The sequence below is a fragment of the Drosophila mauritiana genome, chromosome 3R, assembly GCF_004382145.1.
Source record: "Drosophila mauritiana strain mau12 chromosome 3R, ASM438214v1, whole genome shotgun sequence".
Taxonomy (NCBI): Eukaryota; Metazoa; Arthropoda; class Insecta; order Diptera; family Drosophilidae; genus Drosophila; species Drosophila mauritiana.
In genome coordinates, this window is record NC_046670.1 from 17,635,443 (window position 1) to 17,663,345 (window position 27,903).

The 27,903-nt window shown below is 38.7% G+C and overlaps 2 protein-coding genes across 10 annotated transcripts in view; one reads left to right on the forward strand and one right to left on the reverse strand.

Annotated features, from left to right (window-relative positions):
• Positions 1-27,903, forward strand: part of LOC117146122 (maternal protein pumilio) — a 168,944-nt gene that overhangs the window by 58,733 nt on the left and 82,308 nt on the right. For 2 of the 9 annotated variants that reach the window (XM_033312126.1, XM_033312127.1), the window contains exon 1: positions 22,071-22,923. The exons of 5 other annotated variants lie outside the window; for them this stretch is intronic. In XM_033312126.1, the coding sequence (XP_033168017.1) occupies positions 22,780-22,923 (144 nt within the window). In that variant the 5' untranslated portion in view covers positions 22,071-22,779. Of the gene's footprint in view, positions 1-22,068; positions 22,924-27,903 lie in introns of those variants that run through there. 2 more of the 9 variants (XM_033312124.1, XM_033312125.1) reach the window with 2 other exon arrangements.
• Positions 1,222-2,556, reverse strand: LOC117146124. Its single transcript, XM_033312128.1, has 2 exons — positions 2,405-2,556; positions 1,222-2,347 (listed from the first exon to the last, which is right to left on the reverse strand). The coding sequence occupies exons 1-2, from the start codon at positions 2,530-2,532 to the stop codon at positions 1,222-1,224; spliced, it is 1,254 nt and encodes a 417-aa protein (XP_033168019.1). The 5' UTR covers positions 2,533-2,556.

Consider the following 27,903-nt stretch of genomic DNA (forward strand, 5'->3'; position numbering starts at 1 on the left):
TTTAATTTCGTTGCTCCCCCAAGGAATTCAGAAAATGTTTTTATTTCACACTTTCACTCATTTATAGCCCAAATTAAATAAAAATATGACCAGCACGAAATTAAGATGGCAAAATAGCAACAAAGCATTGAAGCTTGATGTTTATCCCTTGTCAAGCCTACATATCATCCTAACTTTATACTGTCACACATTTGGATTCTTTGCATAAACTATGCATATTAATTATATACTCATTAGTTGAAGAACAAAAGGGTATATTGCTTTTAAAAAAATTAATTTGATACTTTAAAGTCTTCGAAATCATGAGTGCTTAAAAATATTTATGTTTTTATATTTTATTTTCCGGCTTGTAATAGGAGGTATTAAATATTCGTTTGAACTCATTCATATTCTCAGGATGAGTAATATGAGAAGACCTGAATTTCCCTTTCTTGAGCTGCTTTTCTAGTTTACGACTTCAATTTGGCCAAATGAGTCATTAATTTCGACTTTTCATGAGCCGAGTTTTACCCTCTTCGACTTTGTCCAAAAGGCAGAGTTAGTTTCCTTCTTGGGTCCACTTTTATTGTAATTTTGTGGCCTTTAATTGAATTTTATTAGCATTTGTACTTATTATTTGCTCAGTCCGTCCGAATCCCTTTTTGTCCCTCAACTGGCCATTTAATTGTACACTTTATTTGCTTCGGATGGGGAAGTGACACAGGATGGTGGATCGGTTTCTGGTTTCTGTTTATGGGGTAGTTTCCCATTCCGCCAGTTCGTTTCCATTACGACTTGTGTGCGCATCTAATGAGAGTTTGTTTTGGCCAGAAAGCCCGCAGAATAGAATTCAAAGAAGCCTCTGAAAGGAGGCTATTTCTCTATTACTTATTTATAATTAACTTGCCTCGTATTGCACTTTTGACAATAATAGCATATAAACTTTGTTTTAAGTATACTCCTTTGCACTTTAATGTATTTAGTTAACATTCTTTTATTATTTTTCATTCCAGGTAAGAGCCGCCAAACAATTGATGATGTTTTAGATTATATAAGGGGTAAGACTTAAATAGTTTTTAATTTTAAGGGATAGAATACCCTAAACATATTATGCCTTGATAAAAACATAAATTTAAAGTTTGAAAGTCAGGCCGCATGTTAAATTTTTGGTATCAGTTATAAATAATTAAACTAATCTATAAAAGAGTAACTCAATAACCATTTCACAAATGCCATCTCAGATTATGGTCGATATCTTTTCGTGCGAATGTGACTCTTGCGTTTTTTTCTCGTGATCAACTTGACATATCGAACTTTAGTTCGACCCCTTGACCTAACAGGTCTTGATTTTGGCCCTTTTGAGGAATTGGTATAGGAATTGGCAGTGGGTCTTGACCAACTATTGCTCATTGTGGCACTCGTTGAGGATGGCTGCCAGGGCTGGGAATACATATCATTTGAGTTGCTGTAAGGTTCAAAGTTTCCACCTACACCATAACCAGATGCCGGATTGTTTGCATCATGAAGAAATTCCTCCATTGTTGGCATCGAGGATGAAATGCTATTATCCTGACCACTGAAGGCCACCGCACTGTCATAACCATGTGCGTGATCCTGATCCGTTTCCTCCGATTCTGATGGATAATAACGTCCATATTTGGGGGGACCACTCATCACCATCACTTCCTCGTAATCCTCATGATGCGGCTGTTCATCTTGATAATCTTCAAAGTTCTCGGACAAATCCTCATCCTGATAGTAGTAGGGTTTATTTCTATAGCTATTCGAATATTCCTTGTTGGGATTCCTTAGCTTTGAACTTGATTTCTTGCGTTTGCGTCGTCCACCGAACTTCGCAAAATACTCTCTTTGCAGAGCCTCAAGGAAATTATTATTGAGTAATGAGTTGCTCTCCAATTGATTATCCTCCGCTGAGGTATCCTCATCTTCATTTATTTGAGGTGTGAAAATCTGTTGCAGCAATTGTTGCTGCTTGGAGGCTTTCAAAATCTGAGGTCTCATTGTCGTTGTGGTAGTTGTGGCACTCAAAGCCGACTCCTGATTGTAATTATCGAATAATGCCGGGCCATAGTTGGGCATTAAATTGGTGGGCGTTGCCATCATAGTGGGCGTGGTCGCCGTTCCCATCAACTGCATTATATTGGAAGCCATTGGTCCCGAATTTCCCACCGCCGTTGTATAGCCCAAAAGTTGAACATGGGGTTTTCCCACGAAATTCGGATGCATTGATGCGATCGTTGTGGGTGGTGGCGCAGGAACTGGGTGAACTTTCCTTGGTATTTTGTAGACATTGTGGAAATGCGTATGCTGACGCACCACTTCCGGCATGTGGAGACGTATGTGGACGCTAGACGGGATTACAACATTGAAAAATATATCCTTTAGCATACGTCCTATAACTTACCGCTCTCCGCTGCTTCCGCCAGGTATCGCTTGACATCCTTGGTAGCTTAATAGCAACAGGCTCCATGTGGCCCAAATGGCGATCCTGGGAAAGCTGGACGAGTGCTGATTCAGGATATCCAGATCCATGGCTCCATAACTTATGTGTGCGCTGGCTGTCGACCGACTTGTGACGCATCTCTCTGGTCAGTCGCCCACTTTTATTGCCTTGCAGGCGGAGCAGATTCAATTTCATCGGCAGCGGATGCGATGCTCACTGAACGGAAAAGATGCGTGGATGTGAATGTGGATGGTTGGGGGTGATGAGGTGATGGGGTGATGTGGTGATGGGGTGTAGAGGGGCGGTGCATCTTAACCTCACGTTTCCAATTGCGATTTTCATTTGCAGCTTCCAATTTGTGGGGCTGGCTCCCACTGGCTTCCTTCAATATCTCTCTAGCTCTCTCCCTCTCTTTGATATTCGATAGGTTTGAAAGTCAAGCGACAGACACGGCAAAAAGCATGAAAAAAGTAGAGTACATGCGGATTTCCATGGAAAGCGCCAGTCAAATTCGGTTGGAGAAGCGGCGCATGCGTAACGTTTTCAATTTCAGTTTGCAACTGTTTGTTTTTGTTTACGCACTTTGCTCGCTGACTTCATTTCGTTGATGCTGTCTCTTTCTTTCGGTTGATTGCCATCTCTTTCTGTCTGTCTCTTTCGGTCTTTTTCCTTGTGTGGTTTGACATTTTATGAAGCCGGAAAAATGCTCAAATAGATGCATTTCCATCGAAGACCCTGAAAAGCAAACCAGTCTTTCTTATGGTAAAATAAAGAAAATATTATACATTGAGACGAAAATATAAAATGTTCAAAAGATAAACTACCATTCATCTTATCATCATAAAAAGCAGTAATCCTTAAAGTTTATGGAATAATGCAATTTCTTAAAGGTCCTTCTTACACTTTCCCTAGATAGTTATTCGGCACTTTAACGACTTATACCAGAAGTCCTTGAATTGAATGTTAAGCAACTCACGCTCCACTTTTATGACCTCTTTTCTTCCCCACGCTTTATCACTTATTTTTACCGGATTCAGCTTGGCTTTTGTTTTGTGTGCGTTGGTGGGGGAAATTCTTACTTAACCTTGGTAAAGTGCCAAAAAGACTTGCTAAGCTAAACGCAGCTAAACAGAAAATGCAGCCAAGTAACTTCCAAGCCACTAACTGCAGATGAAAAGTGGGGGACGTATTTTAGAAGTGGGGAAAATGATGTGTCCTTTGCTTCTGTTAGCCTGGATTTGCCACGCCAACAAAACGCATTTTGGCAGCCCCAAAACGAGGAGTCAATGAAAGTGTTTTTCGTTCAAGGATAACCACCAACTTTTTCCCAACGAAATGGTCCTAAGCTGCTTAGCTAGAATTTAACATTTAAGTTGGGAAGCCAAGCCAAAGTGAAAGGTTCTCCAGGTCCAGGTTGATGTCTAGCCGCAGTCTGTTCAAAGTTTATTGCTCCGCGTTTATTGGCTAAGTGAAGTCAGAAAAAAAATCTATCTAAAAGAGAGGTGAAAAAATAATAAGCGTTCAATGGCTTTTTGCACTTACATCATCCATAATAGTTGGCGGCATTCGGGTAATCGTCTCTCGCCATGATGATGATAATGACGATAATGCGTGAAAAAGTCAGCCACAAATAAGGGGGGAAAATAACTACAGCATCCGTCGGTAGTAAGAACCAAACACCCAGCAACAAAAATCACAATCATCCACCGTTAAATCCAAGCAGCTTAGAACTTTTAGAAAAAGTGACGTATAATAGTGAGCAGTGATTTGAATCTATACACTATTATAAAGAATATTTTATACAAATTTATAACACATTCCCAATAAGAATATTATATGTAAAAATGTATAAAAAGCTTATAAATATAGAAAAAAGCTTAATAAATAAGCCAAGCTTGAGTCGTTCTGCAATTCTGATCCATTATAGTTAGTGTAAGAGGCGAAAAAGTTAGCAAGTGAGTAAAAAGAGCAGCGTCAAGATTAACAAGTCATGATTATTAGTTTGAAGAGAGCTATAAAAAAGAGGATGGAGGACTGCGGCAAATCGTATAAAATCGGTAGTGCTTAAGAATCTGAAAGAGTGGGCGGTGGAGTTTCTTCATTACAACCCAAGAAGAAGCATGTTAATTGGTTTGGGATGGGGCAACCAACCAAGTTCAGCTTCCTCTGATTCTCTACGTGCGCAAGCATTTTGTAGAAAAGTGTGTGTTGCGACTTTTGGCCTTTTTTAAAGTGGTTTTTTGGTCTAAGCCAAAGTTATTCCGGCATTGGATGTAGTGTTGATTCTTTATTTTTTTCCTCGACAACCATTAACATGTGTGTGTGGCCATAGATGTTGTTAATGCTACCAGCAACTTCACGAAGCGCAACTCTTGACCTTAGGATATCTGCTTATACCAGGGGATACTAGAATTACTAGTAGCAGGCTGCTAAAGAGCTATGGTTTTTATTCGCTTTTCTTTTTTATAATGTTCATGATTTAATATTCAATCTATTTACCCGTATTTAATAATGAATATTGATGCATTTCTGCGTCTTGGCTTAAAATGAGCAACTAGGTGTAAGCTTGGCAACATGTTGCCAGCCTGACCTTGGCCTTAAGTTTGAGCCGAGCTTATCAACATGTTCGTGGTGTACGAAAGCAACAAGTTAGTGTCGTTTGTATGGGTGTTCGTTATGCTAATGAGCAATGTTGCTTTGGCTTGCCATTCATATGCCAATGGTTCGAGTCTCGGCTTAAAGCCTGGGTCAATGTCTTGCATTTGACCATTGTTAGCGCTTTCCGTCTCTTTTCTCTGCTGTTACGCACTTTGCGTTTAAGTTTAATTGTTGTTGATGCGAGCATTTGCTTTACTATTATTTTAAGTACCATCATCAGTGGGGGTCTCAGTTTTCCACTTGGGTCAATGTCCACCTTGATTGGCCGTCTTTACTTTTTTTTTTGTTACCTGCCTACCTTTCTATATTTTCATTCCCTTTTCCGCTTACCTTTTCATTCATACTTAATAGCAATTTGTAGACCTCTATTGTCGATAGGCGCGCTGACCATTCTTGGGAATCATTAAAATTATAAAATGATGATGTCACGTTTGGGGTGTTAAGCCCGCCCCCTTTGGCGCTCTTCCTCTTTTCACCTTATGTATCATATCCGGCGGTTTGTTTGTTTAGCAAGTTATATTCATTGGGGCTTCTATTGTACTTATTGTCTACAAATTCTCTTTTTGTCATGGGCCAATTATATATGGAAAATCGGGAATGAATGAATTGGACGCTGAGTGAAATTCAACCCAATACAACTTTTTGTGCTACTTTATTTTGTAAATGGTTTAATGGTATTGGTATGGTTGCCAAATTAAACTTAAACCAATGGCAATATATCTTTAACTGTAAAGTGCTTGTTTAACTATGGCTATTACACCAAGCAATTTGCAATCCATCTCATTACCCGCAAAGTTTCGAAAACAATTTGCATAGTTTTTCAAGTGAACTGGAAAAACTTGCTATAGGAAGAATAAGTATAAGTAGTTGAAAAATGAAAATGGCCATATCGAGCAAAGGAGAGAAAACAGGGAAAAACTAGAACAAAAACTTTTGCCACAGCCATTTGAATAATTACAATCGATGGCAATAAATTAAAGCAATTCGCTGGGATTTCTTTGAAGTTACACCAGTTGGCGTAAAGTGTTTGAATATTAAGAATGAATAGCACTAAATTACTTTTTCACAACGATAGATTTATAAACCATTATGAATTTCTTATCTTACATACAAATAATTATTATAACATTGTTTCTTGGTATAGTACTAAACACTTTATTTGCCTATCAAGCCAAAGCATCTCGTATTCGTTAGCTGCATCGTGAGGCTTTTTATTCTCAGTTTTTTCTTCGTGCAACATCAATATCTCAAAAGCTGTGCTATGTAAACTGGCCTAGAACAACGATGCAAACACACACTTGAGTGGCCAAAAGATACCGCCGTGAATGCTAAATCCCCCTCCTTCAGTCTTGACTTTCAACGGGTTGGGAACTTAAAGATCCCCTTCCTCCTTTGCTCCCTGCTAAATCACCTCTATTTGCCTGAACATCTGGGCCTTCTGGCTGTGGCTTCCTGGTTTGGGCTTACTTCGCCTTTTTCCTTATTTTTTCGGCTCCGCCGAGATTTCCAATGGCACAAAACATGCAAAGACATTATCTCCATGTGTCTGTCTGCAGCTTTTTCCACTGCCCTGTACTTTTCCCGATGCTGCTGCATTTTTTGTCCAAGCTGTAAATGTCAGTGGGGAAAAAAAAAGGCAAAAAGTAGGAACTTCTGGTTTTTCCTCTGCCAGCACGGATTTTCTTCAGTTTTCTTGGCTTGTTTTTGGGTCATTGGCCAATGGTTTTTATGGTCAACTTTCTAAGCCAACTTTCCACGGTCTAAATAGCGTCTAGAATGTGCAACAAGTAGGCAATTAAGACGCACGATAATTGGCATAATAATTGACTAGATTCGATTTAATGTGTTTTGTTTTTCGTGCACTACAAGTTCATTGAACGAATTGGCTTCTTTTACTATTTCTCATTTTGTGTTCTTCCAAAATGATTACCCGAGAGTTGATTTCATTCGATCCGGGATGGTTCGTGCCGCTAATGTGTATTTGATTAATTAAATTAATCAACTGCCCGATCTGCGACTCTTATGAGAATCAATAGAGAAGGAAAACAGCTCATAAATAAATCTATAAATAAAATTGATGAGGGTCCTCCTTAGGGGTCCACTTGCTATCTGCGCCGTCTGTGCTAAACTGACACCAGCAACAATATGTGCTTTTTATTTTTTATTGCCTCTAAGAGTGAATCAAGTCTGGTGTTAATATAGTTTTTAATGGGTTTCTTGACTGGATTACGTCAGTCGCTAACTATAGTTGTAGTTTCGGGAAAATCTGCGTGATAAAAGTTATAAATGCAAGTTGATGGCGAAGATTAAAGTTAATAGAATGTTTGAGCTGATGGTCTCAATTATCGAAATGACAGTCAGATGTATCTTTAAATTGGTTGCATAATGTGATGAATTCGATAGGTAGTAAAATAGTTTTATAAAAGCCAGAAACCAGCCAACTCTTTGTTTTTCCTTTATAAAATATGCAAACAGAAGCTGGCCATTTAGAATTCCCAGCGCTATCTGATTTCTCCTCATGCTGCAAATCCAATTCCTGGCATTTTTAGAATTTCTCCCACAAACTGAGCAAATTGCACGCCTTTTCAACATTAATTAGAAATGTTTACTAATCTAAACTAAAACTATCATGGACCAAAATCCACAGCAATGTGACCAGGAAAATGGTGGGAGACGGGTGGAGAATGGGGAAAGAAAAACTAAGGTCAACACCAAAGCCGAAAGCCGACACTGAATTTGGAGTCACTCCTGAACTGAAACTGCCGCAGTGACTCCCAAACTGTCTGCATTTATTTTCGTCTGCCGCCCACCAAAAAAAAAACCACCCACACATCCGCACAGCCACGCATACATTGACACACCCAAACCGACACACAGTGGATAACAATTTGTAAAAACAACACTCGAGCTGAACTTTAAGTAAACATGAAGCGAGAACTACATAAATGAGTTTGCGAAAACTCGGCACGAAAAAGTTGTCCTCTATCTTCCTCGTCGGCAGAAAAAAAAAAAAAAAATACTAGAAGCTGGTTAGAAAAAGTCTATTAGTTAAGGGGATTTATGTACTCTTTCTAAATTGGCGCTGAAAACATGCTTGAAAAATATTTATATTTCTTAAATAGTAAAAAAAAACACAGGAAAATAAGAAATATATTTTAGTATTTTTTGTGACTAATATTCAACTTATTAATTCTGTGTCTAAAAACTTTATGCTCGGTTTACTTTGATTACCTTGCAAGTTTATCAGCATGTTTTACAGGGTATCAAAATAAGTTGACGGAGCGTTAAGGGTTTGTCTGGGTGTGAATGACACGGCAATGGTTGAATGCTCAGTGTGTGTGTGTGTGTGGATTTTTTTTTGTTGTGTCTGTTTGGGTGTTCCTTTTCCACCGTGTCCACAGTCCACATAATTCTCACACTTTTCAGAGTGGACACACAGCGAAAGAACCACATTGGTATCAAAAGGGGTTTGGTAGGGGATAGATTGTGCTTTTATGCTGTGACACTTTTGTAGACTCACTCCGACCTCAGTGGCCCCGCACCTCTCCACTTCCCCTTCTCCCTCCCCTGCTTTTTTGCGCCCAGCGCACCTAACCACACTCATGATATCAAAAAACTTTGCCGACATGTAGAAGAAGCAGAACAAGCCGAAGCTGCAGATGAAGAAGAAGACGCGATGATAGCACTGATGTGTGAAAAGGGGCGGGGCGGAACACTTGAGTACTTTTTTTTTTGTTTTTTGTTTTTTGGGGCGGGGCTGGTTGAATGGATGGATATATAGAGATGGAGTTGACAACTCTGGTTTGTTTGCTCCGCCGCCTCAGGGCGATTCCAATTAATGTCTGAAGCATTTTCACACCGCCACCTTGATTGATGCAGTAATTACAAATACTTAAAAATAAGAAAATAAATGATAGAAACAAATTTAAAACTAATTAAAAATCTAGCTTGCCTTGAAAGATTACTATTAAATAAGTACTATATCAGCTTCTTAGCCGTCGCTTTGAATCATAGAATGTTTGGTCTTGAAACAAATTTTGAAATGATTGAAGTAAAAAAAAACCACTTCAATCTACCGATTTCAAGCATCATTAGGAGGGAAAGAAAAATGCGCAGATTTTCACCCATTATGATATCGCTGGGAAGTCATCTAATGTGACTTTTTTTCCCCACGTTGGCGCGAAACGAACTGGAAAATCTGCAATGACGAGGCGGCGACGGCGACAATTTGATTTCAGGGCAGCGACGACAGCTTTTCACGGCCTTAATGGGTTAACATTAGGCGACTTGTCGGCGCAGATTTGCATGCAAATTGTTAACTCATTTTGCACGTGTCTGCGCCCCATTGCGAGTTTGTTTGTCTTGGCTTTAATCATGTCGCTGTCTATTAGGGTAACATGCTGACTGCAATTCGGTGCTAAATTAAAGCAATCAGCGAACTATTGAAATAAGTTGAAACCAAGTTTTGCGTAGAACCTTAAACTTATTTAGTAGTAAATTGGGAAGTTTCATTTAAAAACGTTAAGAGCTCCCCTAAATTTGTTTCAATGCAACCCCCGTTCGGTTGAATTTTCAATTTAATTTCCCGCCACCCTCTGCAAATGAACTGTAAATCGAATTTAATGTTGCAATTTTGCTGTACCTTTGCTTTTCGATTTTTTTTTTCCTTCTCATTTTGCCAAATCATATCAGAATCAATTATAAAACTATTAAGGTCCAACCCTCGATACAATACCTCGCTGCAGTGCAGCAGTGGAATCCAGTCAGTCACACGCACCAGGCGGTGGCCTTCCACCCACAAAACACCCACGAGGACATCCATCCACCACTCCCGATCATCCCACCCAGCTGGACTGCTGGCCATTAAGCTTGTCATCAAACGTTACAAATTAATTACATTCGCAGCGAGCGAGAGAGCTTCTGGCCAAAGGGAAACGGCTTCCGTTCCTCATTTCAGCTCGGTTCGCAGTACCAACCAATTCCCCTTTTAGCCAGCCGGGGTTCCTATTCCCCTTGTTGTGTGCGCTCCATTAAAACTAAAAAATGCAATTACATATAACGCCTGCGGGGCCACAGCAACCGTAATAGCAATAGCGAAAGCATCAGAAAAACCAGCAGGAACAGGAGCAGTTACAGTACAGTACTGAGCAGTACCAAGGAGCAGTCGAAGGATACTGGCTGGCGTTCAGTTGATGGAGCAACGTTGGCCAAGCGCTCATGGCCATATCCCTGTCCTTCTGGAGATGATGATTCTCCACCTCTGTCCGACACTGAGAGAAACTCTAGTTATAGTTGGCAAAAAAATTAAATAATATTTATGAATATAAATAAAACATAAATTCACTTAATGTAAACCACTTTGTGGAAATACTTTCCTAGAATATTAATTGTTAATTCAAGATCAAATGGCCAAGTATTTGATGGCCGTGTATGTGTTTTGTTTCCAACTTGTTATTGGCATTGAGGCGACTGAGTTGTTTCTGCACATTTTTAATTGCATTTGTCAGTTGTTAGTTAGTAGTTAAGTAAAAATATTAATGCATTTTGTGGCCAGGAAATGGAGACTTTCTAAACTTAATCATGGGTAAATTGTATGATAGATGATGGCAAACTTTTAAAGAGACCCTGAAATTATATTTAATATTACCTATTGAGCAAGGATAAATTAGAATCATATACTAGTTCAGAAAGTAAAGCAATTGTTACGCTGTTAAAAAGTATGCAATGCAATACCTTGTGTTATAAATTGGAATTTGTATAAACCACATCGTATTACCTCATTTAACACGTTTTGTTTCTGGTTATTTCCCAGTATTTTCTGCTCTGGTTGCGATTTACTGTTGCTGAAATTTTGCAAACCCGTCTGACGGATGGAAATCAAACAAAATGCGCACTTTTCTGCGGTTTTGTGTGTGGGGGGTTCCTGAAATTGAATGAAAATAACTGACGTTATCTGGGGCGTTAGTCCAAGTTGCAGAGTTGCCAAGTTGCTGCATTCGGTGCCTCGCTTCGCTCTTTCCCCACTGATAAGAAACGAGTGACATCCTTGAAGGCGATGACGACACTTTTCCCGTCTCCTGTTGCTTTATCCTCCTCCCCCGGTTTCATCACGCCTGTGTTCGTGTCTCTGTGTTTTTAGGAGTTTATTATCATTACTCTGCCATATGGCGAAAATATCCCACGAATGTTGGAGCAATGGAGCTGTGGGGGGTTTGTACTGGCTGACGTCAGCTGGAGAGGCGCCACCATCATCGTCATTATCGGGGGCTTCATTATCATCATCGTCCTCGTCGCCATGATTGTTGCTCTGTTTGCACTCCCCCCATTTTCTGTCTCTGGTTCTCGTCGTCATCATCATCATCATCATCAGTGCTATCTGCATAACTCATCGGAATAGTCTGGGGTTAGAAGGGCGTGGAAGTTTTCGGGGTTAACTGCTAGCTTGCGTTTTCCATGGTTTCAAAACAGTAAACTATCCATAGGTGGGAATACTAAAAACTTTTGGTTGTAAAAACATTTTTAATATGTGAAATATGAGTATTATTAGAATGTTTTTAAAACTCAATGTTCCCTCGAATGTCATATTAGTTTTAGCAAGTAATATCTATTTAACATTATTAAAAACTGTTGCATACTTTTTAGCACCATTATAATATGAAATGAAAAAAGGTAAAATTAACTTGGTTATGATAAAGATATAAAACAAACTGCTATCTAAATTGCAGAAAATATTTAAAATCGATTTGTGTATGTTCACTTTATCATACGTTTCCTGCAGTTTTAAGTGTCTGCAGAAGGGAGCCGTAGAAGGGCAGCATAGGAGACAGGGTTGCCATGTTGTGCACATTTTCTAAAACGTTTTGGTGTAAATTTAGCGCAAATTTCTGCCACCCCGCCACCCCTTGAAACATAACCACCCGCACACTCAAGTCTAGCGCGTGTGTTTTCATAATGCGCCATAAAGTATGCAATGTTATTTTGTGCTTGATGAATTTTTCCACGTTGCGCAGTTTTGCAATAACCACGGCACATCCTTACACACTATGCCACCCCCTGAGTTGTTGTGCGGGTAATAGTGTAAAGTGGCTTTCATGCTAAAGTGAATTAATGTGTATATAAGGCCCAGGACTAGACTTTCCACGGCACCAGAGCGTATTTGGGCATGGAAAAGCCGATCAAAAGAGCAACCAAAAAGGTGGAAATGCATTCAAAATCATAATTCCTAATGCAAACTGAATTGAGCTTAAATTAACAGCTAGTGAGTTCGTTGCGTTTAAAGTGAGCAATAAAATTTGTAAACTTATGACTTATTCATTAATAAACAATTTACAACACTGTGATAGTGGATGCTCTATTTGCCCTAATTCTTAATTCACTTCCATTTGCCACTACCACTCGCTCATTATTTATTCGATCACCTATTTTTCCACATATTCAAGTGCCGCAAATTCCCGAGATAAAGCAGCAACTCACACTCAATTCTCGAAACGAGCTCTAATTAATTTCCACTCCTGGTGTTTACCCCTTTGTCACCTCTTCGTAACCCATCTATAATAGAAAAATTTACCGCGCTTATCCCAGTGACTTTTTTCCTTCCTCTTTTTCTTGCCGGGTTTGGTTGGCGGAGCTTTTAGCATACATATTAGATAGAGTTTACACGTAAACGTACTTCATTATTATCCAGACGAGTGTGTCGCATGCTCAAACATGCCCGAAAAAACCACCAGACTCCTCTCTCTCTAGCCATTTTCTCAGCTTTTTCCCCTTCTGGTTGGCGAAAAGAAAAAAATAAATACATTAAAATGCCAGCGGGTAAAATGAAGATACAAACAAACGCATTAATACGTGACGCTGGAGCATTATTAGAAAATGTGTCTCGAAGCTGGTTACTTCTGCTCGTGCTTCTTCTTGCCCACAGCTTCCGGTACAGGACAAAGCTATCGAAGGGTGAAGTGAAGGGGGTCACGAAGGACTGCTGGGAAAGGAGTGTACGTGCGTCTATGCTGTCGAGTCCCTGGCAATATATTTCAGAATTATTCCCTTTTTTCGCCACCAACTATGCGCGTTTTTCGCTTTAACTGAGATGGTGGCGTGTTAACTAAAAAATAAATAAATAAATCGATTTTACTAAATAAATATTAAAATTATTATTATTATAATTAATTATTATTATTAATATTAATTATTATTATATCGAAGAACCACAGCTGATTTTAATTTATTCCTGTATATTTAGTAGTCACATTCGCACAATCTCCTGGTGCGCTTCGTCACTACGTGGAAAGTTATATATGTTGTTTAAGAAGGCCCCGATTTCTCCACTGGTGGAACGCTCTCTCGCTATCTATCTTCTTCGGTCCTTGTCATGTCTGGCGAACTCGCACTTTTAATATGAATTTAGTCCTTTAAGTCTCGCCTGTCTGTTCGTCTCTCGAAAAAAAACGGGGTAAAGCCAGCGAGCTCAGTTCCCCTTGTCTGTGATATCTCTGTTGCACTTGCGTTTTCGATGGGTTTTTCTTTTCTCTGCGCCAATTTTACTTTTGGCCTGGCCGCACGTTTGCTCAATATGTCAATATTACATGCAGAGTGGAGATCCCACGTCTGCCCTAAGCCTCTGTGTCCCTGTCTTTGTCTGAGTGGAATTACTTGTGCACTCGACAAAATTTGACAGCTTTAGAGCAATATCTTTTAAAAATTGTATTCAACCAGTAATATGCATATATTTCATCTGATTATTGGCTAACTTTTTTTGAATTTGGGAACAGACTTTTTTTGTGACAGAGCATCCTTTTTTCCGGAGTGCTCTTTCCTTTTACAAAGTAGTCCTGCCAAAGGACGTTCTTTTGCCGTTTCCAACTTTTCCTTTGCCGCGTCTTAAGTGACTTAATCAAATAACTTTGCATTCACTTTTTTTTTTTTTTTTTTCTGTTCAACACTCCTTTTTTCTGTGCTTTTTCTTCGCGCCATTTTGCGGCGTGTTTTGTGCGCCATTAAACATGACTTTATTTTTGGCTTCGACATTTTTTTTTTTCAGCTAGTGCTTGTTATTTTGGCAAATTGTCGCTATTGTATGTTGAGGATAGTGGCTTTTGTTGCGAAAAGTGACACGTAGCCTGAGGCATGACGGTAACTAGACTATGAAAATAGCAAAAGAAAACCACTCTCGTAACGTTTGTTTAATTTTTTCCTAATGGTTTGCGAGAGGTGCAAAGTAATTGCAATATTTTGAAAGAAAAGTGTGGCAATGTTAACTGAAATTAGTTCATTTTTCTAAACATATACATATAAACAAATTACACAGACTTTTTTTAAGCCCACCCACATAGCCTGCTTTCAAGTCTCTTAAATAACCATCCTAAGCAATCCAATCACTTATCCTTTAACACCAATCCTTTACCAATCCTTAAACATCGTAAAAAAGAGTCTGTCGATTCGTTGACTTTACTTTCTGCTGTTGCGACGACTTTATGCCAGTCATTTTCCCCTTCTTTCACTTGAAGCTCAACCCGCCATTTGAGAATGACCTAGTGCAGACAGAGAGGGGGAGAGGTTGCGAAATAAGGATGGGGATAGCGAAGCTAGCATATTTTCCAAATTTCAGTGCCTACTTTTTGGCCATCTAATCACGCACGGAGGAAGAGAGATGGGGGAACATACGAGTAGTATACCCATCTCAGTTTACCAATTCTATTAAAATTCTTTGCCAAAAATGGGGTAAAAAGTGGAATAAGGGAAGTCGAGAGACGCAGAGAAAGACAACTACATATTAGAAAAGTATTAAATTACACCAGGACATCCCATCCCCGCTTATCCACACTTTGGGAACACGCCTCTGTTTGCACAATGTCCTTGTCCTGGCCAAAGGAAAATTATATGTCCTAAAACCACCCGGTGCCTCCAACCTATTTTATCCGTAGTCCGGCAAAGTGTGAAGTCATCGCTTTATAATCAAGTTTTCCTTTCAACTTTTACCCCTCTTCTTTTCAATGTTCTTGCTGCTTGGTTTTTTTCTTGTTCTTTATTTTTATTCCTATTTTTTTTTTATTCCTGTGAGCGTTTCCTCTCCATATGTTCGCTCAAATTGTCGCCTGCCTTGTCCAAGGATGCAAGGATATACATGTCGCCCAGACTCCATCCTCTGGCCATCTCTTTGGGTCCCTTTGCCAAACCGACTGCCGCCAGTCTTCTGCCCGCCTGCCATGAAAATTAAATTGACCGTAGCTGCTTAAAGTTATTAAAGTCGAAGGAAAATGGGGACTCTTGCCTCCTGTCCCTCGAATGTGTCAGTGTGTGTGGACAGGAATTGCAAGCTAATGGGACTACGAATGCCCTTACAAGATGTTTTTTTTTTAGCTTTTGAAGGCAGTTATTATAATATAAAACATAAATGATGTTATTGTATTATAACAATTTATACGCATGTATCATATAGTGGTTAGATATTTAATATTACGTATCTTTTATTGTTAGGATACTAATTTCCTATTAAGAAGTATTAGTCTGAAGAGAACTCTTTCGCATATGGCTGCATACCAAATATTTCAACAAACTTAAGGAGAAAAAACACAAGCTTGTAGCCAGGACTCACTTTGAATCAGTCAGCACTAAAGTGAAAGGACAGTAAGAAATTCGTGCGTCTTCTCCGTGCTCTAAGCCTATGTTGGATGCTCAATAAGATGGGATGAGATGTGTCAACTGGTCCGTTGCGGTCTATTTGAGGCTACTCCAATGACATCAGCAGAGACAAAAGGGGAGTAAGCCGAGAATGAAATGCTGCTGAAAATTTGCCGGCCTTTCGCTCAGCATTTCCCATTGATTTTCCAATGGGAGAAGAAAAGGCAGAGGAGAGTACGAATACCTCCTGAAAATTCCAAATGAGTTGGCTCATCTGCTCGGGGGCGTTCGGTTTGATTTTCCGGCCACTAGGTATGCTTCTTCAATATTTGCTGATGAGGCTCATTTTTCCCTTCATTGGCGTGTCACTTTCACTTTGCTCGCTATGTTTACCTTTCTTCTTCCTGGCTTTTCATAATTTTGCTTTGCATACTTTTTGCGGTTGGGTAACTTGTGGTGCTGATTAAATCTGCACACACACACACAACCGTAGAGAATTTTCTTTTAATTTTCTTTTTTGTTTTGTGGTGCCTGCACTCGTTTCGTGTTTACTTTTAATTTGGTTAAATGAGGCATGAACACAAAAAAAGGTACATTTTTAAGTGCGATATAATTTTTAATCAACTTAAGAGTAAGGATAAAAAGTGAAAGAATGTAGCATGAAATGCAGTAAACATCAATTTTTAAAGTCAGAATTGTTATTAATAATTTTGTATTGTTCTTATCATTACAGGTACGTGTAATATGATTTTCAAAAAGTGAACGCAAAAAATGTAAATTGTTTTAAAATGTAAGTTGCAGTGAACTTGATTAAGATTGCTATTTTAAAACATTTTTGCCATCTGTGAACGAAAACAGCTCATTATTCGTCATTTGTCAATCGAAAACAGACTTTTCATAAAACTTATGGAGGGAAAGCAGCCATTGAAACCTAAATGGTATGCGATAAGTACGTGACTGTACTACACTTTGATAATTAAAGAAATCTGTGTGCTAATTTAACAGAAGTTGCCCTCGAAAATGCAACTCCTTAAATTTGATTTAAACGAAACTTAAAGCTAAATGCGTTTTCAAGGTGCGACATTATTACCATTCGGCATAATGTTTACTTAACCGTAGCTTTTGTTTATCACGCCTCGTTCTCAACTTGTTGGTTATTCAACTCACATTGTTGCGATTTAAATACACTTTATTTAAATACTTTTGTTGACACCTTTTCGAGCTGCTTTTGTTTACTTATTTTTGGCTGTTATTCTCGGTTGAGTCTGTGCCAATTTCGAAATTAATTGAAGCAAAAAGGTTTTTCATTGTCACATATTTCGTGGCTTTATTGTATTCATTCCTCTACCCTCTTATACAAGTTGTTGCATTGTTCACTTGATTTTGTTGCTATTCATATGTGCATCATACTATTTAATCAGGTTTTCCCATAAAAAAAAATAAGTTAAATACCTAAGAACCACAATCTGAATTGAAAATAGGTTAAGATTTTTTTGATTTATTTTAGAGCATCTGAAAATTCGATTTTCCTATCAATCCATATATACATTTTTTTGACTGGCTACTCTTGGCTGTTACATTCCTTTTATTTGCATTGTCTGAAACTCGACATTGGCTGCCTTCCAGTTCTGTTCAAAACATCCCTGAAAAACGTGTCACTTTTTTAAACTTATTTTCATTCTACGTGTTTGGCGCAATCAAAATTGCATTTGGTGCCATTGAAAATGTCTGTTAGATGGACGACTAATAAATAAAATACGTTGAGAAAAATATGCGAATTTCAGCATTAATTCATTTGGACTAATTTCGTTTCAATTTTCATGATTCACATGTTTCACACATTTTTTTTAAGCATTTCCAATTGAATTGAATTTAATTATAGGTAAATACGTAGGAAGCGATTATATACGTTTCTAGCAAAATAATTCAATTAGAAGTGTACTTTTATTTTAATTTGATTTGTTTTTGCGAGCATACAACATATCGCCGACTGGACGGACGTACCGAAAGAAAGCGAAACAAAAAATTGTATAATTGAAAAATCATAAAAAAGAGAACGTCACAACAACAAATCGTATTCAATTCGTGGAGCAAAAATGTCAAACATTGTACCAAATGTCAATTAAACATTCGGCCAGGGGAGGGGAATCAAGAACAAATAGATGGGTTAACAGAGGGGTGGGGATAGCACCCACAGTCAACAATCAAAATCAAATTGATTTTTAATTAATTTTCGCCACATTTTTTCACTCTTTCTGCTGCCTGTCTGGCTGGCAGAGTTCCTCTCGCTCGGCTGCAAAAAAAAAAAAATAAAAATAAAAAACGTGAGAAGTGATTGAAGTAAATGAATGAGAATTGCTCTGAATTGGTTGACCAAGCCACCGAGGTGGGTGGGTTCAATGGCGGGTGCTTGTCTTGTCAACTATTATAAATTCAATTTAGATATGCCATCCGATGAATGCCAGCAGGGCGAATGGATCGAATGGATACGAGACAAATGAATGTTGGCTGCCACCAGCTGATAAATAGCGAAATAAAAACTCCAAATAATAGTTAACAGACTGAAAAAGATTGTCGCGCATTGCAATAATATAAAACTAACGATATAAAATATAAATAATTATTTATTTATTACATATTTCTTAGCTTTATAGTGATACAACACAGTTATATGCAAATTTTATAAAATACGTTCTTTATTATCTCCAAAGCCGTTTGGAAAATATATATTCTTCTCACCAAAGCCTAGCAAACAAAATGGTTTGTGCAACCACAAATAATCCCTATCTAAACTTTGGCCAAAAGCCAACTACAAAACTTTTTGCATAACCCTTTTTGCGGCATAACCGACTGTTCCAAAAAAAAAGTTGCACCAAAGTGGAATACATATTTCGTATTTATTTGAGGACGTTATTCAATTACCTGACAACCCTGCCAGCCGGAGGCAAACACTCGACTCCACCGACCGACTGACTGACACACTTGAAACTTCAATGCACCGCGCTCGCCACCCGATGCCACGCCCCCCTCTGATAGTAGTACGCCCCCATCGTTCGTATCTGTTGGGGCACTTCACTTTAGTGTGAATTGCAAATGAAATGCATTGTGGGTGAGAAATACATGGCGAAAAACATGGACACACACGCATGCAGGCGTTGACTTAACGTTATCGATAGGCCCTTGACAGGCTAAACGAATTTATTTTACAAAACAAAACCGTTGCCACCACGCACGTATGTACATGTATGTACATAGATACGCTTAGTTTACGGGGAAATTTATAGAGAGGAATGCAATGAAATATGTCAGGGGAAAATTGTATTTAGAACAAAGGGTTTGGTAGAGGTTTTAAGCAATCAATGGAAAGCATTTAAAAACTGTATCGTGCTATATATCACAAATTTTCAAGAATAATTTATTTACATAATTTCTAAATTATAATATCCTATATAAAAAAGGGCATGCCAATAACGTGTTGGAAAATGCACTAAAGTTCATACATATAAAGGTAGTCATTTCAAATTAATCACCTTCTGTGCGAACATGCAATTTTAGTCTTAGCAGCTAATTGCTAAAACATAAGACGGCAAACCACAGGGAACTAAGCTTTATAGCTGCACTCCACTATTACAAAGTATGAAATCTGCAATGTAAGAAAGAGATGGCTAAGGAGTTGGCCGCGCTCTGGCCAAAATGCAGTTAGGCAGGTCGTGGAAGGCAGAAAATATTTTTAGGCCAAGAACCCGATCACGCTAATGACGATGATGCTAGATCATAATGATCTCATATGGTTTTTGTTGCCATCCGAACGTAATTCGTGCGGTGAACGAACTCCCAATCAAAGTGGTTTGACTGGAATACAAAAGGTGCTCGATCCGAAAGAGAGGACTGCTGGAAATCAGAGAGAGATGGAGCTTGACTGGCAGCTTTTTTGAATGTCATTGCCGGGGTTTTGCGAGACTGAGAGATCGCTATTATCTCTGTTTCTCTCTCTTTATTGAACGCGGTTTGCATAATTTTTTCTGGGAGCCCAGCCTCTTCTTCTTTCGCTGTGCTAATTTCTCATGTGATCCGTGCAATGAACTTTTGAGCTAGAAAAAAAGTAAGCAAAAATAATATAGTCAAACAAACACAATCACGTGAGAGCAGCGTAACTAGAAACTACCGCTTAATTACCGATGCCATGTTGCAGCAACATGTTTATGGCAACAAGTTGTTGCGGCTGTCGGTTCGGATTTGTGCTAAATGCAGTTCTTGCACTTGAAAAAATCGGTATATAATTAAAAAATCATGCATTTATTAATAAAAAACTTCGTTGTATAGATTTAAAAATCGAATATACATTTTGTACAATAAATTCGTATTTTTAAAGTAAAGCAATACATGATAAATTGGTTAATGTTCAAGCACATATGTATGTATGTTTTGTATTTTTCCTATTCAACCCATACTATTCCTATTCATACTTAACCCAACATATTTATTTCAGTGTAATCGCAGTCACGCAGAAAACGGTAGTTTTGTAGCCATATACATATGTTCCTAGAAATCATTTTCTTCAGTGCGCAGCATCTACGGTCATGAACCGTTAGATTCTTCTAACTCCGGTGGGCAGAAACAGGAAGAATGTTGTCTTGTGCCCATTTGGGTGAATGCGGTTGATAATGGTCAAGAGGATAATGACGATGGTGATGGATATTCCATTTATTGCCAACAATTTTCCAGTTTTCATAAATGGAAGTGGCATCCCCATCCCCATTTCCATCTCCCTCACTCACTCGTTCTTCTCGTGCGTGAAATCAGCTTTGCTTGTTACCAAGTATTACGTGTTTTGTTGCGTTTTTTTTTTCACACTCAAAAAGCTTCAGCTTTGATGTTGCGAGGTACGAACCTTACTTAATTTGTAATTTAGTGCGCTCCAGGTTTTCGGTTTTTTTTTTTATATTTTTTGTTGTATTGCTGTTGCTGCTGATCTGTTTCGTATTTGCCCCCCGTTTCAGCTTTTCCCCAACATTTCTCGGTTCTCGGCTTAATTTGTTTAGTCACACTTTGTTGAAGAAGTCAACAAACTCCGCATGGGCTTGCTTAATATATAATACTCTCAACTCGACGCAGTCAACGAAACTTTTTTCGTTGCTTGGTTTATGATCATTAAAATGCTTACAAGGCGTCTGAAACTTGTCATCCAGTTGTGTATAATTAATGAAGCTCATTTTGGTTAGAATTACTTCTACCCTTTCCACGTTTTTTTATGTTTCGCTTGCGATTTTGTCGCTGAGCAATATTACGTTAACGGAGCTTAGGTTTAAAGGTTCTCATATATATTTATATAAATATATATACATATATATGTATGTATGTAATTTTTCCACAAGAGGAGAAAGAAGTTTTACCTGTTGCCTTCTGAATTCTATAAAAAGTTGTGAAAGATTCAGAATTCTTTTGAATTTATTCGTGACACGGACTTAATTAATTCAAGGTTAAGCAAAAAATATGCTTTCTTGTTGTTTAGTATAAAGAGAATGTCATCATTTTATGATGTAAATTTTTGATTTATTATTTTGTTCCATAGAGCCAAACCATTAGATAACCGGAAAAAGAAATACTTGCGAATTTTAATTTTTTTTATTATAATTGCCCTTTAAATAAAATCCTTACAGTATATTGACTTGAAAATAATTATATAACAAAATTTGTTACTATTTTCTGAGAAACATCAAATCTGTTATAGTTTTCTTGGCTTTCTATAGAATTTATACTGCTTATCCGCTCAAAGAACTAGAAATTTTCCATATTGTTATTCGCCTTTGGCAACCTGTTACCGCTTTGAATTTCTCCGAATTTGCCGCTTTTTCTTCGGCGGAAGTGCAGGGCAAAAACAATGCATACATTTATCTATGCAGCTCACACCACCCACCGCCCACCACCCCGCGCCCTTTAACCTTCGTGTGGTGATTTTCTACAAAAGATAACTGCGCTTTTCCTCGCGCCAGCTGGCAATGCCATTCTGTTCTCTCAGCTATTATAAGACTAGTTGTTTTGTATAAGAGTGCGCAAAAGTCTCCAATGGAAAAAAGCAACAGTTCGCTCTCTCTCTGTTTTTGCGCCCTCTCTTGTATTTTTGGGGTGTGCCGCGGCGGAAAAACGTCAACAACAAGTGTTTTTGCCTCAATTCTACACGCAATGAGAAATAAGGAGAGAGTCTCTTCTATTCAATTCTCTTCTAAAATATTGCATTCATCGGCTCTCCACTTCGATTGCGTTCGTTTCGATTCGTTTCTCCTCGGCTTTGGCTTCGCCAGCGACTCCGGCTTCGGTCGCGCTCGTCTTATTTGGCCAAGTTGGAAAATCAGCCAAGAGAATCTACATACGAAATCAGTTCGCGATGGAACTTTGAACACAACGGTTGTCTCCGCGCATCTCGTTTCCGTTTTACTATTCGCCGTAGTCGCCGTTTTCGTGGTTTATTTATCGCGCTGCATAAAATCAAGCAACTAGCAATAAGTGTTTGACCACAGCATCCAACATTGTACAACAATTGTGCCTCCCAAATAATCAAAAAAAAAAAAAAAAAAAGAGAAAAAAGCATTAATTTATAAAAGAAACCGAAACCCGAATAGTGTCTGAGAATAATCACAGAGAAAATAATATAAAGAATTGCTGGATGGATTGTGCGTGTCGTTTAATTGATTTCAAGGATTGCCAAATGGCAAAAGTAAATTGAAACTGTCGTCGTTGTCGTCGTGGTCCGGGGATTAAAAGTGCAGATTATAACACGCAGAAGGAGAAGAGCTCCCATCCGGTGTCCTCTTCTCTCATCGTTATTGTGGTCGCAGTGTCACGTCTGGCACAGAGATTCGGCTTAAATTTAATTGAAACCCAAAAAGGAATTAAAAGCGCAAAAAGCATAAAAAATAAAAAAAACAAAAGGGTCACAAGTGATTGCCCCTTACAAAACAGTGAAGTTCCATATCGCTTGTCCGGCACAATTAGCCGGAAAGTGTTGCTAACATAAACAGCATCAACTATCAACAACAACTATCGCAGATCCGGGCGCTAGCAAAATGGTGGTTTTAGAAACTGCCAGCGCCCTTTTGGGCGGCCCGTATGCCCAGGGCGCTCCCGCCCTGAAAATGGTGCAGAAACGCTACATTGGATTACATCACTGGCTGGGACCAATCCGCTCCAAGGAGCTAAAGGAGCATATTGTAAGTGCCTCAGAAGCCAGAAACATTCGTCGCAAGCTAAATGTTTCACTGACCTGAAATGTTTTCGAGTCGATAAGCATTGTAGCATTGAGCATTAGGAACTTTGTTGCGATAATGATTTATAAAGTTATTTAAAATACGAAGAATGGGAACATAGGAACATAAAAATAGGAAGTACAAAATACTATATATTCTCATTTGAGATTAAAAAGAACAAAGAAAAGAAGTAATAGTTTCCACAACGAAATGATAAATATTATCTGAAATGAGTAACTCCAGCGAAACAATGCTGATAAATACAGAAACACTGAATCACAGATGAAAAACAGTTTTTTTTTTTAACAGAATTAAATTAGGTTTTTTCCAATTTAGAATCCACACTCCCAATTCGAAAATTTGTAGTGTCTTGTAATTGCTTCCGTTGATTGTTTTCTTTGTTTGTTATTTGTTAGCTAAATTTTCCGCACACTTCGTATTTGTATTAAAAATTTCCTCTTCCGATGGGTGATTGATTGGCACCTTGATTGATTATTTTAGTACAGTGCCAAATCCTCTAATTTATGCCGGCGTGCATCTTTTTGCATACTCATTTCTCCAATGGAATTATACGCTTTGTTCCGAAGAAACTGCTCCAGAAGAAACTGGCAGAATCTTCGGGCCAAGACTAATGAGGCTCAGCATTAGTAATTTTCTCACCGTGTGTATGCGCCTTTTTGCGTCTGGTTATGGGTTCTCTATTTTTTTTTTTATTAGATAACCACAGAGACCGAAAGGTAAGCGAAGAGTTCACTCTTCGTTCTAATTAATGTGGGTGCCTGTGTGCGTTGGTCGGTAAATTTATGGCCCGGGCTTAAATAGCATATGAATTATGCTTTGGGCCAGAACCGAATGTGGAAGGAGCGGAGAAATAGAGTGGAGGCGAGATAGAAGAGATAGTGCATTTTCCAATTGAGTGATTTATGCGCTTTGAAAATCCCTGTAAAGTGGCTAAAATGGAGTATACTGCGGAAACGCTTATAGAACGTCATTATAACCATCGACGCATAGTCTCAGTTCACTCTCTCGCCATACACAACTTAATGTTTATATGGATTATGGGGTAAATAATAAATGTTTATAATTTGTTAAGCATTCCCGGAGCAATCTGCTCAGCTCAGCAGCAGCACCTCCCACTTTAGATTGCCTTAAAATCACCCACATATTACGTATTCGACGTGTGTTGCGCATCGCACTCAGGTTTCCATTTCTCTAGCATCACAAAACCGACCAAACTGACTGACTGACTGACGTATATCAAAGTGCATAGCCAAGTACTCAGTGCTCAGTACTTATGGACTAAAGGGGTCGACGAGGAGTGGTTCACATTCAAATGTTACTGGGACTGTTACTTGGGGTTATTATTTGGGGGGGCAGCAAAAAGGGGCCCAAATGAGAGATGTCATTGTCAAGTGGCTGTGACACTCTGACGGTAATTAGATGGAAATTTTACCCAAAAGAACACAAACGAGAGCGGAGTGGTGTGATTTCGTTATGCAAGTGAATAGGATTTGGATTTGGGTATAGAGGAATTATTAAATTAGCAAGCTGAAGGCATACTTTCTTTAATTCTTGCTGTTACGATTGTTTACGTCTTCAACCTAGAAATGTTGTACTTCGTAATAGAAACACATATAAATATGTACATAGATCTTCGTCCAGTGCCTAAGTGCCATTCTCCTTATTTTTGCCTTCTCGTTCCTTAATTTCGAACTGCCTGGGCAACTTTTCAAATAGATTAACTTCCAGCCAAACTTCTCGACAACTGCAATCTGCTGCCGCTGCTCTCGTGTCTCCAGTTGACCTGCTTAAAAGGCCCACAGAACCGCAGAACCACAGGCAGCCTGGGGCAACAGCTGTCTTGGGTTTTCAGCCACTTCGAACCCCCAATTTATTCCATTCCATTCCAGAGCCGCAACACCACACCATGCCACACCACACTTTGCCACATACCACCGCCCCTCGGCAGTCAGTGGGTTAACCTCCACAAGTGGCCATGATGCCTAAGATGCTCGCAACTCGCATCTCGCATCTATCTATCTATCCGTCTTGTCTTGTCCGACTGCAACTTGAAAACTTCACACAAGTTAAACACTGAAAAGTGCTCGAGGCGTACAGCAAGAGGCTTTTCTCCAAAGGAAAAACTTATCATGTTGTTGTTGCTGGCCTTTTCCAAATGTCATTACATTACAGTTGCCGTCCCTGTCGCTCCCCTAACTTGGTTTTCCATTTTTACTACATTTCTTTCTATCTATCTGGCTGCAACTTTGACTGCAAATCGTCGTGTTGCCTACACAAATCCCCTCCATCTCCCCTTCTGCTTTTCCACGGTTCTGCTCAAGTGCCTCTGGGTTATGCTAAAAAAAAAATAGGAGGAGGAGGAGGGATTTATAATAGGGGGAGTTGTAGGAAGCGCGAAGAAGCGCTTGTTCGACGGTCCGTCATCAATTAAATCACGCAACTTTCTATGAAATTAGCCGAGCTGAGCTTAATCAAACTCGTGATCATGACTCCTGATTTCCTGAGCTTAGCTTCTCTGCGGTTTTTCACTATTCTCTTCTTATTCTTTGGTTTCCATCTTCATCTAGAAACAGCAGATTTATTGGGTTCCATAAGTGCTATAGGTTTTATTATACTCTTTCCCCAGTTGAGTATATTCAAATAAAAACCCTTTTGAGCTTGATTGGTGATTGTTTGTAAATAAACAGCTTAAATATATATTTTTTTGGTGATTGTTTGTAAATAATCAGCTTAAATATATATTTTTAAATATTTTTTCAATTAAGAGCATCTGTTATTCGTTGTTCGTAAGGTGAAGCCCTGAAAATTCCGTTCGTATTTCTTTTCATATGGTCATTTTCCCCTGCGCTTGCCTAGCAAATTGCAATTTCCAAACATAATTTCAATTATGTGTGAGGGCCACTGCACACGTGTCTATGGGTGTGCACACACATATTTGTGCAGCTTGCAACACCTGGATGGTTGTTGTGTGTATGTGTTGCTATATTTCTTTTCGCTTATATTGCAATTTTTCGCTTCTTAATCAGCCAGCATTTCGTGTTGGGTTGCAGCTGCAAGTTCTCCTAGCGCTTCTCTGTCATTATTTTACACCCTTCGTAAATTAAAAATTAATAAAAACTCGCAGGTTGCTCTAATTTATTTTTAATATTTATTTTGATCATGTTTCCACGTATGCTGCGTTTTAAATTACAGCAGAAGGAAAAATGTACACATACATAAGTAGCGAGAGAAAAACTGAATTTATTTCGCCTTCTGCTTTTCTTGTTGTTGTGCAGATTTTATGCATTTTTAATAAAGCCGGTGAACGGAGTAGCAGAATTTTCCGTTGGTAGCGGTGAAAATTGCAACAAATTAGGTGCCACGGATTCCCATTCAGAGATGGAGGGTGAAAATCTCGAGTGGGGTGGAGAAGATGAGACCTCCAGTTTTCCCCGTCTCACACTCTCGTTCCCTAGATATTTGCGATGTGTGAAAGGAAAACTGCGGTATTAACGACTTTATGTGCAGCTATGGAGCACTCGGAAAAACTCGATGTATGGTGAGGGGTAAGGGGGCGGTGAAAATCGGGGCGGAAATTTAAGCACGAGAGAGAAAAGATTGTGGATAAGTTTGCCTTTGATTCAGTTTATTTAAGTATTTTTTACCATTTTTGGTACGTGGTTTTGCTCAGATTTGGTTCGGTTTTGTTTTTGGTTTTGGCATGCAGGTGAAAACTGGAGCAAGTTTAAAAAGGGGGAAATTCGAACGGATGCGCAAGAAAACGAAGGCAAGAGGGTATTAAGTTAATGAATGAAAATTACTAAAGAAATGTTTAATTATAGCCCAGTCCCATAATATATGTGCATTTTCTTCAGAGAATTGTATGTGCCAGCTTTCTTTATAAATGACTTCATTAAAGTCTAGCTTCTGTCCTTTTTTCCGAGTTTCCCCAGTAACATTGTCATTTTTACGAGCTTCTAAGACTTTGTTATAGCTAATCCCATCGAATGCAGCTATCAACTGCATTTGGACCACCTGTGTCCAAGAGGATCCCATTTTCCACCTGCCGCCCACTTTTTCCCGAGACTTCGGTAATGAACTTAACGCAATCGCAATATCCAGCCATTTGAACTGAAAACACACTGCAATCGATTGCAAGTCATTATATAGTTTTTGCCCACCCAGCCGAACGAACAGAGGGAATTTTTTAATTAATTTTCTGTCAACGTTTGCGGAAAAACAGTCGAGAGAAGAAAATCTCCGAGGAACGTTAAAAAGTATCAAAAATCTTTCTCTTTTTTTTTAGTTCATTTAATTGTGACCAAGGTCCAGTCACGTGTTTCAGTTTCGATAAACGAGTGGCGAAGAAGAGCCGAGCAAACAATAAAGTTATTAACAACATGTGTTGTCTGTCGTCGACAAATTTATACCATCATATTTTCCGTATTTCCCCCCTTCACCCTGAAGAATTTTATTTGCGAGTCGGACAACATCTTGATCTTATTACTTTCAGTTGCGAATGTGGCTTAAAGCTGAAATTAAAGACAATGCTGGTGGGAAACAAAAGGTTTAGATATTATCTCTCGAAAGTTGAGCAGAGAAAACTTATCAGTTTTGAAACAGAATGAGCTTTTGGAAATTGGCAAATAGACTACTGCACTTGAAGAAATAAGTAATGGATTTTACGTAAAATGTTTATAATGATCTTTTAGGAGTTGTAGCTAACACTTGTTTCGTGTTTATGAATTTAAAATTCAAACCATTTTTATAAAGGTGATTTTTTTCCTTAGTGCTAAACAGGATAATCCACCTTTATATCTTTTTGAAGCTTCTGACAAACTAGCATTGATATCTTCTGACGTCGAACCTGAAGCGAAACTGAAACTGAACTGAAAGTTGAGGTGGAAGTTGTGTGTTTTGGCAAGTCAGCGGTGGTGGCTCAGC